This window comes from Silurus meridionalis, chromosome 27, assembly GCF_014805685.1.
Source record: "Silurus meridionalis isolate SWU-2019-XX chromosome 27, ASM1480568v1, whole genome shotgun sequence".
NCBI lineage: Eukaryota > Metazoa > Chordata > Actinopteri > Siluriformes > Siluridae > Silurus > Silurus meridionalis.
In genome coordinates this window covers 17,226,472-17,239,989 of record NC_060910.1, presented here as the reverse complement: position 1 = coordinate 17,239,989, position 13,518 = coordinate 17,226,472, and the positions used below count along the sequence as shown (strand labels likewise).

The following is a 13,518-nucleotide window of genomic DNA, read 5'->3' as shown; positions in this document are numbered from 1 at the left end:
GGGTTCACGATCATGTTGTCAGAACGGAAAAAGATTCCTGGGAATATAAAAAAAAAATCTAAAAAAATTCGATATGGAAAAACATTTTTAATCAGTCTCGAGTGGAAAACGTGTGCGAACCAAAAGAAAGTGAAGCGACGTACACACGTATAACGCCACACACGTGTATGACATAAAAAATAGATTTTTTTTTTGTAAGGATAACACACACATTCCACACATATTAAATGTTTTATTGTTGGTGGGATTTTTATTGCATTCATGTGAGTTTAATATAAGAGCGATTTAAAAAGTGCTGCTGGCCCTTTAAAAGGCGGAGCCCCAATGTCAGGAAGGCGGAAGTGTTTTTTTGTTTTTTTGTTTACAAGTTTGGCTGCGGCGGTGCGACCATACAAACGCCTTTCATTTATACATAAAACAAATGAATGGAAATCAGAAGAAGCGAAAGTCATGATGATGTTCAGAAGATCGGGTCAGACGGAGCTCGGGTTTGAAATATAGTTCCCGGTTTATATCGATTTATTCTTGTGCTTCATGTGGTTTTATATGTAAATGGACTGAAAGCGAACTGAAAGTCATCATGCCTTCATATGAGGAGTGGAAGAAAAACATCTGCTTTTATTACTGGGTTAAATTCACATTGAACATTTATTCCATGCTGTTTTCGGTGAGTACAAATAGATTATCTATCTATCTATCTATCTATCTATCTATCTATCTATCTATCTATCTATCTATCTATCTATCTATCTATCTAATTATTTAAAAATATGTATATATACATTTTTTGCTTTCTTTTTTTATTTATTATTTCTTTCCTTCTTTTTAGCCCCAATTAATTTTTATTAATACAATTATTCCAAATATTTTGACCCCCAAAATTCCTCCCCCACTACACACACACACACACACACACACACACACACACACCCATATTCAGCAACTATTTTAGTACAAGACTATAAAAATGAAACTTGGATCTATTTTTGAGGTTCAAATGTGCAGCTTGTGTATTGTGTATAAAAAAGCTGGAAGTAAAAGTAAGTGCACCCTCAGTGAAAACAGCTGTACGGTGCAAAGCCGCATGTCCTGTTCATGTTCATGTCTGCTTGACAGAACTGTACAAATTTGTGTATCTTGTATTGGAGCAGTTAAAATGTGGTGCTTTGACTCCAATTCTCTAATACTGACCACTGGATGTTCAACATGGACCTCATGGTAAACGTCCTGAAACTGAGTTACAGTACAGTGGCAGGGTCATACAGAGGTTTCCCAAAACGGGTTCCTTTTGGAACAGACCTCGCAAGGGTCCATCAAAGAAGACAAGTCCTCGTGCTGTGCGTCAGGTGCAGAATCTGAAGGAAGTCTCTGATGAAACTGCTCATAAGAAAGCCTTCAAACAGTCTGCTGAAGAACAACCTGTCCAAGAGAATGAATTAGTGAAACCATGTCCTGTAGTCTGATGAGACTAAAATAAACGTGTTGGGCTCAGACGATGTGTAGGATGTGTGGCGACACCCTGTGTTTTACCAAACACACCCGAGATGGCAACTGCCTTGCTGAGGAAGGTGAAGGTGATTGAGCGTCCAAGTATGTCTCCAAACCTGAACCCTATTGAGCACCTGTGGGCCTCAAGCTGAAGGTGGAGAAGCGCCATGAATCTAACATCCAGCAGCTCTGTGATGTCATTGTGGAGGAGTGAAAGAGGATCCCAGCAACAATCTGTGCAGCTCTGGTGGCTTCCATACCCAGGAGTATCATAACAGTGGTGCTCACACACAATATTTAAATTTTGGACATTTCTGCACATTAAACATACTAAAACGTATCCCAGTTTCATTCAAATTAAAAGTCTCATGTTACCGCATCCAATCGTGTGCCTCCAATTTTGTGGTTTGGAGACGATCCACATGCGGCTTGAAAAGTCAGGTGTCCCAATGCTTTTGTCCATTTTGTCATTTTCTAGCTAGAACAGAAATGAAAGGAAGTCCTGCCCCTGCTTGAGGAAGCTTTTGGTCCACACCGTATCTGCATTTCCATCTGCTTACACGCCGTGTGTTCTCCTTCCGCGTGCTAATTGTTCCTCGGCCTGTATTTCCCTTGATTTCCTTTATTGCACGTTTGTGTCTTGGTAAAAATAAAAGACGACATTGTAATTGTTGTGTTGCATCAACACGGTAATTACACGCGCACAGCGTGAGGGTTTTTAACATACGGCACATGGGAAAACAACCTTATGAGCACATTTGGAGGGGAAACCAGAATTGAGGTGGTGAGTTAATGGCAAGAGGTTTGAAGAACAGGTAACTGTGGTAACAACGATTGCGTAATCAAAACTTCACCGCTAAACAAGAACCGAAGAGAACTAAAAGAAAAACTAGAGGGCGTGCTAACTTTTGCGTTACGCTCCAGGCCATGCGAGTTTCTTTATGTCGTTAGTTTGGTTAGTTATTAGCTGTTACTAGCAATTAACCAAACTACTTCTGTCTAATTAGCCAGTTCTTACCACTAGGGGCAGAGTTTGAACAAATAAAGGGTGGGGTTTAAACACATTGGGGCGGAGTTTAAACACATTGGGGCGGAGTTTAAACACATTGGGGCGGAGTTTAAACACATTGGGGCGGAGTTTAAACACATTGGGGTGGAGTTTAAACACATTGGGCGGGGTTTAAACACATTAGGTGGGGTTTATACACATCGGGATGGAGTTCAAACGAATTAAGGGCGGAGTTTGGACACAACAGGAGTGGAGTTTAAACATATCAGGGGGATTTTAAACACATCAGGGTGGAGTTTAAACAAATTTGGGGCAGAGTGTAAACAAATTTGGGGCAGGGCTTGAACAGTTCGAGGGAGGGATTTGAACAGGTCAGGGGTGGAGTTTAAACCGCTCAGTAAGGACACTCTTGATAGATGATTGTGTGTGTGTGTGTGTGTGTGTGTGTGTGTGTGTGTGTGTGTGTGTGTGTAGCTTGTAGGGCTGTGTGTGCTGTGTGTAGGTGTGTATGCTGAGGTGGAGAGACAGAAACACCGTACGCTGGAGGGCGTGTTCCTGGCTCCGGCGGTGGTCCTCATCCTGCTGGGTCTGGTCATGTTCTCCGTGTCTGTGGTGGGAATGCTGGGTTCCCTGCGCGACAACAAAACCCTGCTGCACATGGTGAGTTCTCCTCACTCTCTCCACAATCTCACGTCCGGTCAGGATGGAGGGTGATGATGATGTGAGTCTGATCTCCACAGTTCCTCAGTGTGCTGTCTGTTCTCCTGGCGCTCCAGGTTCTCGCTCTCATCATCGCTCTGCTGTTCGAGAAAATGGTGAGCGAACACAAATCTGAGCGAGATCACACTCATCAGTTTCCCCACCCCCATCATGTTCATCTACTGTCTCACTCTCTCTTTTTTTTTTTTTTTTTTTTTTTTTTCCCTCTTTCGAACAGACGTCTGAGTTGTTCCAGAAGAACATACGGCAGGGCATCATGCACTACTACGATGACCTGGACTTCAAGAACATCCTCGATTACGTACAAGAGAAGGTCTGAGACGGTTTAAAAAAACCTGCCTATTTCTCTCAAATACAATTGGATGTCTGTCTCACTCTGTCATTGTCTGTCTCACTTACTCTTTCTCCTTCTCTCTGTCTGCCTCACTTTCTGTCTGTCTCCTTCTCCGTCTCTCGCACTGTCTTTTTGTCTCATTCCTTCCTGTCTCACATTTTTTCTTTTAGTCTCACACCCTGTCAGGTGGCTCATTTACTCTCATGTCTTATTGTCTTTCTCTGTCTCACTTTCTTTCCAGCTGTCTCTTCCTTCTTTGTCTGCCTCTTTTTCTCTCTATCAACTTCATTTTCTGTTTGTCTCTCGGTCTGTCTCTCAATTTCTCTTTCTTACCATTTCTCACTTTCTGTCTGTCTGTCTCATCCTCACTTTTTCTCTGTCTCACCGGTTCTCACTATCTTTGTCTTTCTTTCTGTCTGTCCCTCTTTCTTTCGGTCTGTCTTACTGTCTCTCTCTCTTTCTCACTACCTGTCTGTCCCACGCCCTGTCTGTTCCACTCTCTTTTCAGTCTCTCTCCCTGTCTATCTCACTCTCTGTCTGTCTGCCTGTCTCATACTCTTTCTCTTTCTTTCTGTCTCACTGCCTCACTCTCTGTCTGTCTGTCTGTCTGTCTCAAACTCTCTCTGTGTTTCACTGCCTCACTCTGTCTTATTCTCTGTCTGTCCCACTCCCTCCCTGTCTGTCTGTCTGTCTGTCTCGCCGTCTCACTCTGTCTCACTCTCTGTCCGTCTCACTTTCTGCAGTTCTCGTGCTGTGGAGGGGATGAATACAAGGACTGGGAGGTGAACCAGTACCACTTCTGTAACGGTACTGGGCCGCTGGCCTGCGGTGTTCCATACACTTGCTGCGTTCGCAAAAAAGAGGTGATGCATCTGTCCATTATAATCTCTCTCTCTCTCTCTCTCTCTCTCTCTCTCTCTCTCTCGCGCTCTCTCTCTCTCTCTCTCTCTTTACTACTTTACCACACTTTCCTATAGATTTTAAAGTCTGTGTTCAAGCTTGTGCCCTGTTTGTTAACGGTCTCTTCATCTCTTCCTCTTTCGTCATGTCTCTCTTGCTTTCTCTAAGTCTCTCTCGCCCATCGCCGGCATTTTCCTCCGAAGTGTCTCTTGCTCTCGCTTTGTCTTTTTCTTGTTTGGTCTCTCTTTCTCTCTCACACACACTCGTCCTCCCTCTCTAACTGTTTGTAAATCTCTCGGGTTTGACCTCTTTGCTCACTCGGAGTCTCTCTGTCTCTGACACATGCACTCTGTGCGTGTGTGTGTGTGTGTGTGTGTGTGTGTGTGTGTGTGTGTGTGTGTGTGTGTGTGTGTGTGTGTGTGTGTGTGTGTGCAGCTTTGGCTGATGGATGATGTCTCAGGCATGTACTGGCTCAGTGTATTGAATAGGTTGCACTCTGCTCTGTAGAGACCTACCTTCATCTTCTTTACTCTGATCTCTCTCTCTCTCTCTCTCTCTCTCTCTCTCTCTCCTTCCATCATCATTTCCCTCAGACATAGTAGAAAACTGTGTCCTGGAATTTCAGAAAGCATTTGTTTGAAATCAATTAGGTACAAAAAAAACCCCTCATCAGTGTTTACTGTATCCTGAGATGTGTAAGTGCAAAAGTTTGTCAGTTTTTGTCCCCTTTTTTTCTTATAAGTAAAATAAACTTCCTGAGAAACCTTCCTGAGGATTTCCCAGCATCCCGTCTGCGCACCTGCTGTCGCTACAGTAACGCAAATTTTGCATTCTAAAGATTGCGTTTAAAAAAACGTGATTTGCAGCTGCACCACTGACCAATCCGAATAAGCAATAATGGTATAATGTGTGTGTTTTTCTTTTTTAGCCTGGAGAAGTAATAAACACACTTTGTGGCTATAAGACCCTCACCAAACAGGTACGTACTGTACACTTCCGATTGTCCTAAATCGCGTGCTCGTTTTAGGAGCAGACGCTCGTTCCGTCCATCCGGAACATATTGGATTTCTGGTTCAAAGCGCAAAACAACATCGCAATGCAACAGTAATAATAATACACCGCTTTGATATCGGCGCGTCGTTTCTGCTCGGCACCTGTTCATTATCTGTTTTTTTTTCCTCCCACTCTGATAGTTTACTGCCAAACCCCCCTCCCGTATGTGTGTTTACATTTTCAGCCGCGGTTATTCACGACCTCGGCCTTTTTTTACGAGGTCATTTACTCAGACAAACTGTTAGCGCCGCTGCCTCGGTTTGGCCTTAATGGCCCGTTGTTTGTGCACCATTCGGGGGAAAAAAAAAATCCTTCAGTCTGGATTCATTTTCTCCTCCCTCTCTTTATGCACAGCGTGAAGATTTATCCGAGGTCATACACGTGCGCGGATGCATTCACGCCGTGAACCTGTGGATGGGCGACAACATCGGAGCCACGATAGGAATCTGCTGCGCCATGTGGTTACCTCAGGTTTTAACATCTCTCTCTCTCTCTTGTCACTTACTTTTGTATTAAATTTGAAAATAATGCTTCGAATGCTAGTTTGGGGGTGTGGTCATTAATGAGGGGGTGGAGTTATGTTCGAATGGCTGTTTGTACACGCCCAGTCAAGCTGATTTTTGGTGTAGTGAGTTGCATTTGTCAGTCGGATTCACTAGCTATAAAGGATATCAAGAAATTAAACATTAATCAGTGAAATGATTTCGATTTGTTAAAAAATAAATTATTGCATCTAAAAAAAACGCATCTAAAAACATTTGTTTGCAAATCAGACTTTTTTTTACTTCAGCTTTACTTCAGTATCAGCTCCAAAATGGACTTCCATGGCCACATTCTTTTTTTTTTTTTTTTCTTGGACCCATTTTCTTCCAAACTCTAGAAAAGAATAAGAGTTAACCGCCAGCTGCACTTCTTTTAAATCAGTGTGTAGATATGGCTACGCATAGCAATTTGAACGGGGCGTTAAACACACCAGGAATGGGAGCGCTTGCCGAAGTGAAGTCTAAAGCATGTTGCGTTAGCTGCTAGCAGAATCGGCTCAAACTGACCTTTTCAAGATCCACTTTGTCAAGCAAATTTTATGTCCAGCTGACACGTTTTTTATTTTTAACCATTAGAAACCTGTAAAAAAAAAAACGCAGCAACTTTTTCGCTGGTTTTCACCACAGGAACCTTTTCAACAGCTCAGAACTTTTGACATATTTTCACCACAGGAACCTTTTCAACAGTTTAAGAAGTTTTGGCATGTTTTTACCACAGGAATCTTTTTAACCGTTTAAGATGTTTTGGCATATTTTCACCACAGGAACCTTCTCAACAGCTCAGGAAATGTTGGCACTTTATTTACCACTGGAACCATCTCAACAATTTGGGAGGTTTTGGCACGTTTTCACCACAGGAACCCTTTTAACAATTCAGGAACCTTTGGTACAAATTTCACCACATTAACCTTTTCAACAGCTCATTTAATTTTGGCACGTTTTCACCACAGGAACCTTCTCAACAGCTCAGGAAATGTTGGCACTTTTTTTTACCACTGGAACCTTCTCAACAATTTAGGAAGTTTTGCCACGTTTTCACCACAGGAACCTTTTTAACAGCTCATTTAATTTTGGCACGTTTTCACCACAGGTACCTTTTCAACAGGACTTTTGCCAAATTTTTACCACGGGTACCATTTTTCGAGAGCTTAGGAACTTTGGATGTTTTTACCATAGGAATCCTTTTGCAACAGCTCAAGAACTTTTGCTATATTTTCACAACTGGAATTCTTTTTGGAAATGCAAGAACTTCATTCCATTTAAGAAATCTATTGAAGCTTTGAAGCTTATGTTTGCTGGAAAATCTTTCCAGGAACGCACCAATTTAGGTGTTTTAAAGTAGCTCAGGAACCATTTTTTACCACTTTTGAACTTCTACACAACGTTTCAGGGAAACTTGTAGCATAGTAACAGTGTTGGCAGTCCACAAACATTTATTTCTCAAACCTTTTTAGAAGCTTTTCAAACTTTGGGCATCTTTTAATGTAGGAAACTTTTCACCACAAACTTTAACAATAATTTTACCACAAATCCTTTCAGGAAAACCCCTGGAGGCAAAGTTTATATATATATATATATATATATATTATATTGCTCTGGGGGCCCAGAAATGATAGAAATTCATCTTTTAATCCAAAGACCAACCAGTTAGATACCATCACCACTACACTACAGAAACCCTTTTTGCAGTTTAGGAACTTGAGGCCCACTTTACTACAGGAACCTCTTCAGCAGTTTAAGAACAAAGGGACCTGTTTGGCATTTTGAGAACTTTAAACCCATTTCACTAAAGGAATTTTTTTGCCATTTTGAGAACTTCAAGACCATATTAATATTGGAAGCTTTTTGGCATTTTAAGAACTATAAGCTCATTTCACTACAGGAAACTTTTGTGCAGTTTAAGACTATTAGGTACAGTTTTACCACAGGAACCTCTTCAGTAGCTCAGGAACTCCCTCTTTCAGGCCCATTTTAACCACAGGAAACAAACGATGAACTACAGGCACTGAAATGAAGGTTATTTAGGTATGAGTTCTGCCCGGCTGTCACTCTTTTCCTTTGCTGCTCTTTACCTATACCTTCTACCACCAAGTCGGTCTATCCAGTGAGCTAAATCCTTCACTGACATCATCAGCATGCTGCTTTAGCTAAAAAAAAAAAAGCGAAATCATGTGGTCTGCATTGGTCCCGATATCTTTTATGACAATGATCCTTTGATCTAATAAATGGATCAAAGGCACAATTTACAAATAAAGATCTAATAAAGAGATCAAAGCCACGTTGGAAAAATACACCAGATGCTCCAACTCGGGTTTGTGGAATCCCCATTTGAACAATACTACTAAAATAAGGTTTTCACAAGAAAAACTTGGATGCTTCTAAAACATTTAATTTCAGGATGTTTTAGAACAAGAACCTTTTCAGAAATGTAACAAATGCAGAATTTCTACAGCATGAACCATTTGCAGACCCTTTTTTTGTCATAGGAACCTTTTCAGGAACAAAACAAATGGGGAATTGCTACAGCGGGGCCTTTTTAGGCACATTTTAACTCCACAAATCCCTTTCAAAAATGTAACAAAAGAAAAAATTTTATTAAAGGAACCGTTTCAAGCACATTTTTACCACAGAAACCACAGCAGGCACATTGTTTAGACACTTTGAATGACAAGAACCTTTTCAGCAATGTAACAAATGGAGAATTTCTACAGCAGGAACTTTTTCAGGAATGTAATCAATGGAAATATTTCTACAGCAGGAACCCTTATCGGACACTTTTGTATCACAGGAAACGTTTCAGGAATGTAACAAATGCAGAATTTCTACAACAGGAACCCTTCTCAGGCACCTTTGTATCACAGGAACCTTTTCTAGGATCAGTTTGGTTGTAACCTAACTTTTCCACTGGGGGAACCAGGGCTAAAATTTTCTGGTACATAGTATCAGGATTTTCTGGACTATGACTGTTTGGGGCGTGTCTTACTAGATTAGCTAATGGCCAAACTGTTGTTTTCCAGTTAATCTTAATTATGCTAAGGCTAGATTTTGTTAATTTCCTTTTGTAGTTTGATGTTCTATAGTAGGAACCTTTCCAGGCACTTTTTCTCTTCCATGTAACATACATTGTTACCACAGGAACCTTTTTAATAATGTAACAAATGGAGAATTCATATAGTAGGAACCTTTCCAGGAATGTAGCAAATTGAGAATTTCGACAAGAGGGAACCAGGCACTTTTGTATCATAGGAATTGGATAATTTTTTTGGACAGGGCTTTTTCCACAAATGTTTGGGGTGGGGCTTGCTAGATTAGCGAGCCCCAGATGATTAACCTGCTGTTTTCCCGCTAATTTATTTCATGATAAGGGTACATTTTGTTGATGCTTTTTGAAGTAATTAGTACATTTTATTAATGTAATTTTTGTGGTTCTGGTCCAACATCTTGCGGACTTCCGACCAGTAGTGCCAGTGACCCGACAAAGCGTGTACAGTGGAACCTCGATACTCGTGATCTTGACACTTGCGACTTTTCATTTGGAACCGGACTGAGTGTAACTTTGTTTGTACTAATAATTTACATACAAATGTTTGAAAAACATTTGAGGTCATAGAACGTAGCCCCCACGAGTATCGAGGTTGCACTGTATTGCGTTCCAGCTGTAACATATAAATGTACAGGCTTGTTGCTTATGAAAGCTGAACGCCACTTCCTTTTAGATCACTGCATTCATTCTCTCCCCTATCTAGTTTCTGGGCATCTTGCTGAGCTGCGTCTTCTGGAACCTTCTGGTGGAGATGAGCGAATCGACTGACATGGTAGACTTCAAGATAATCAAGAAGGCTGGATTCGAGTACAACGAGCTGGACCTGTCTGGCGCCGGCTGGTGCATGTGCCTGCCCCGTGTAGGCGGCTACCTGCCTATACCTTACACAGAAGAAGATCAGGAAAAAGAACCGGAAGCAGAAGCCCTGACCCCTGATCTCCATTCTGAACCTGTGACCTTGGAGCAGTTACAGGCGAAGATCTCCCTCAGCCAATCGAATGCGGACCAGCTTGAAGAGGATGAGGTCGACAGTTGAGTTAAAAATGGAACCAAGGAGGCGCAAGTTTATTTATATATATTTTTCAATTTAATTGTGATTTTTTTTTTAAATTTATATTTTTAGAGCACAGGCTCTTTAATTGCACTGTAAAGTCTTGCACTACACACCAGCTTCAATGGTTTTCACGTAGACCTCATTTTAAAACACTTGATTTAAAAAATCAATTTTTTATTCCATTTTAAACATTTTCTTTTAATGTTTATACTCAAAAGGGATTTTATGTGCATATTTGTCGGGTTTTGCTCGTTGTTTTTTTTCCTGTCACGAATCGTTTGATTGACCAAAAAACTGACATTTTCTTGTATATTTTCTTCTGATTTAGATTTTTAGCCTATTTATTATGATTATTTTTTTAAATTAAATACACAGTCATTTCTATTCGCCTTTAATTTGCATGTAAGTAATTAAAAGTAGGTGTAGATGGTGGTAGGTGTCATTTCTCTATGGAATCCAAATGTTCCAAACGATTTGTCTATTTGTATTCAATTATTTTTGTTTTACTTTCATGTAACTTGCGTTTCCGTTTGAGTAGGGATGCGTTGATATTAACTCAGGAGTTGGTTCAATCGCAAATGGGGTACTAGGTGCAAGTTGACTTTAAATGATGGTAGTCTTTCATAAGTGATAGTTGAGTGAAAAAACAGCACTTACCCTGTACAGAGTTCTTGACGGTTCTTCTCTTGGTCATTGGAGAGTGAGGGATTTAAACGTTTTACAAAACAAGCCTTCTGATTGGCCACTTGAGCAGTAAACCGAACATGATGTCAAATAAATGTTCCGTTTTATTCCACAATGGATTTAAGTACAAACGTCGTATTAATGCATCCCTATTTATTTAATTTTAACTTACACACTAAGCGGCCACCATGGTAGATTTAGCCGCTAAATAGCCAGTAGGTTTAGTTGTCTATAAAATCGTTAGCGTTATGTAGCTATATCGTACGAGGGCGTTTTAGTACCACGTAAAACAATGTAATTACCATTACAAGATTCAAGTTTTAGCAATACGAGAATAAAGTGGTAATATGATGGTAGGAAAAATCGCAGAATTTGCATGAAACATTTTGCTGTTTCGTATAAAATGGATGTGGAGGATTTGGCTTAATTCGATTTATAAGGAAAAAGGCATTTGTTCATTTTTATTAGCAAACAAACACTGCAGTGGTTCAGAAATTAGCGACCAGGGTGTTTCTTAAGGGACTATGAGGATGATGATCAAATAAAAACGGCCCTAAAGGTGACCCTGACGTTTTTCTCCCCCTTAAACTATTACGACTTTATTCTTGTATTACTGTAAATTTCAGTTCAAAAACATAAATTAAAAAAAAGTTTTTTTTACGTGCCATTAAATTGCTTCCGTAACTTAGTGCTCAGGACATTATTTATTATTTTTTTTTAACAAAGGAAAACGCGTTCGATTTGGGAATTTTAGCCAATGTTGCTGCTGTTGTTCTTTACAATCCCGGGAAAAAAATCTAAATCAACCCACTGCCTTAATGCTTATGTTTTTTCAACGTATTTATTTTGTCAGCGATAATTCGGGCGATTTCAAAAAAATTGTGATACAACAATACAAAACAATTATGGTAATGCGAATTCTTTTGTTTGGTCTTGTTCATGTGCTCTCAGGTGCTGTAACAGCAAGTGCACTTTTAAAAACAAATATTAATGGTTTTGTACAAATGATGGGAATTTGTAACTGGCGTTTTATTTCAACTGTGCTTTTGACGACTGCTTGTAGTCATTTAAAAAATAAATAAATAAATAAAAGATTTTTCTTTTGTGGTAAAACACCTGGACTTCGTGACAGACGATGTCAAGTCAGACAACATTTGGTACAAATTTCTGCCTCAAAAAACATCCGGTTGTTCAGTGCTTCTGTGGTCATAGACTTCCTGGCGTCTACATACACGTGAACGAAACCTTTTTGTGGTTTTTTTTTTGTTGTCATTTTGTCCTGTACAGCTAAAAGTTTGACTTAAAGACGTTAATACAAACTGTAGCCCTATTTGGACGGGATATTTTTACTTGATAAATGTTTTTCAAGGTGACTTTGAGCAAGTATATACGTCACTCCTTGTTCATGGCATCGTCATTCTCGTAAACATCGCACATCAAGTGCAATCAAATAAGGAGAAAAATTGTACACCTTTTTTTTCTCTTCTCCACACTGTTGCTTTAAACTTGTTGCTGAAGACAGAACTCTTCTGCACCACTGGCCTTACGGGGGTAAAAAAATAACTGCTGCAGTCCTTGCCAATAAAATATGACTTGCATTAATCTGTTCCCCCGGCGTGTTTATTTCCCATCACATCCCAGAGAAGTGACTGACGGGTCATTTTTTATTTTAACATCGTCCCGCCTTCGTGGTTTACACCTCTCTAGAAGCCAGCATTGCTTTGTTGCTGGGTGCCACAGGGGGGGAAATTTTGAAGCCTGGAGAAGAAAAACTGCTCCACTCAGTATGGACTTGGAGGATTTGTTTCTGCCCACAGATCCCTCACGATCATGTATGGGAGCTAAATTAGGCTCGAAAAACTAACCTAAAAAAAGTGGTATTCTTATAAAAAACCACGCCAAGGCGTGAGCCAGACGAACCAACGGATCACCCCGTGATGCTTGGACGTGTTCCCTATCATGAAGTACGCTCAGTAATTATTTTTTTTCCAAGTGCCCTCTCTGAAGCTGGCGAAGAATAACGAGGGTGGCAAGTGGAGTAATTATAGCAGCGGCAGGAAATGAGCCGTGGAGCCAAAATAGCACTTCAACTCAGCGAGAGTAAGAGGCATGGTGGGGATGATGAGAATAAGGATTTTAGGATTGTTGCAAGTGATTATAAGAGTTACTGACTATTACTCCAATACAGCCTTTATTCTAAATCCAGAGGTGAGGTGCAGTCAGGTCCACAAGTATTTACACAGTGATCTCGCCTACATGTACCACCAAAATGGATTTTCAAGCAATCCGAAATGTGATTGAAATATTTACACAGAGCTTGGACAGTTCACTGATAAACAGTTTAATGGCCATTTGAGGCCTGGTTCTTCCTTATTTCATTACAGATTAAGGCGATGAAAGGTCTCTAGTCGATTCCAAGTGTTGACTTGGCATTTTCATGGGAACTCTAAATGTAAGGTTCTTAGAAATGACGCTGCAAGTGAGGGAGGCCGTCATTCGTTTAAAAAGAAGTGTCCAAATCTGGCAGAGAAGTAACAGAAACCTTCAAACCAAATCAACAATTCTACATTTGCTTAAAAATGTATTGGCAAGCTCAGCATCACTATAGAAGACCACAGAGGATGACTAAAATGGAAGACACAGATGTGGTAAATAAAAACCCTTTCACAACATCCAAGTCAATCAAGGCAT

The 13,518-nt window shown here is 40.3% G+C and overlaps 1 protein-coding gene across 2 annotated transcripts; it reads left to right on the top strand.

The window, feature by feature from the left end:
- Positions 1 to 352: 352 nt before the first annotated feature.
- On the top strand, positions 353 to 12,429 carry zgc:110329 (uncharacterized protein LOC550500 homolog). Of its 2 annotated transcripts, none has more exons than XM_046842030.1 (8): positions 353 to 667; positions 2,972 to 3,157; positions 3,274 to 3,312; positions 3,435 to 3,530; positions 4,295 to 4,414; positions 5,380 to 5,430; positions 5,859 to 5,975; positions 9,793 to 12,429. In XM_046842030.1, the coding sequence occupies exons 1-8, from the start codon at positions 581 to 583 to the stop codon at positions 10,123 to 10,125; spliced, it is 1,029 nt and encodes a 342-aa protein (XP_046697986.1). In that variant the 5' UTR covers positions 353 to 580; the 3' UTR covers positions 10,126 to 12,429. The 2 variants fall into 2 exon arrangements, with proteins under 2 accessions (XP_046697986.1, XP_046697985.1); XM_046842029.1 differs by having other exon boundaries at positions 3,238 to 3,312; positions 9,793 to 11,923.
- The last annotated feature ends 1,089 nt before the right edge of the window (positions 12,430 to 13,518 follow it).

Coding starts and splice junctions, on each gene's coding strand:
- zgc:110329 (XM_046842029.1), top strand. CDS start 581: ATGCCTTCATATGAGGAGTGGAAGAAAAACATCTGCTTTTATTACTGG. Junction 3,158..3,237: donor ACAAAACCCTGCTGCACATG/GTGAGTTCTCCT, acceptor TGATCTCCACAG/TTCCTCAGTGTGCTGTCTGT. Junction 5,431..5,858: donor ATAAGACCCTCACCAAACAG/GTACGTACTGTA, acceptor CTTTATGCACAG/CGTGAAGATTTATCCGAGGT.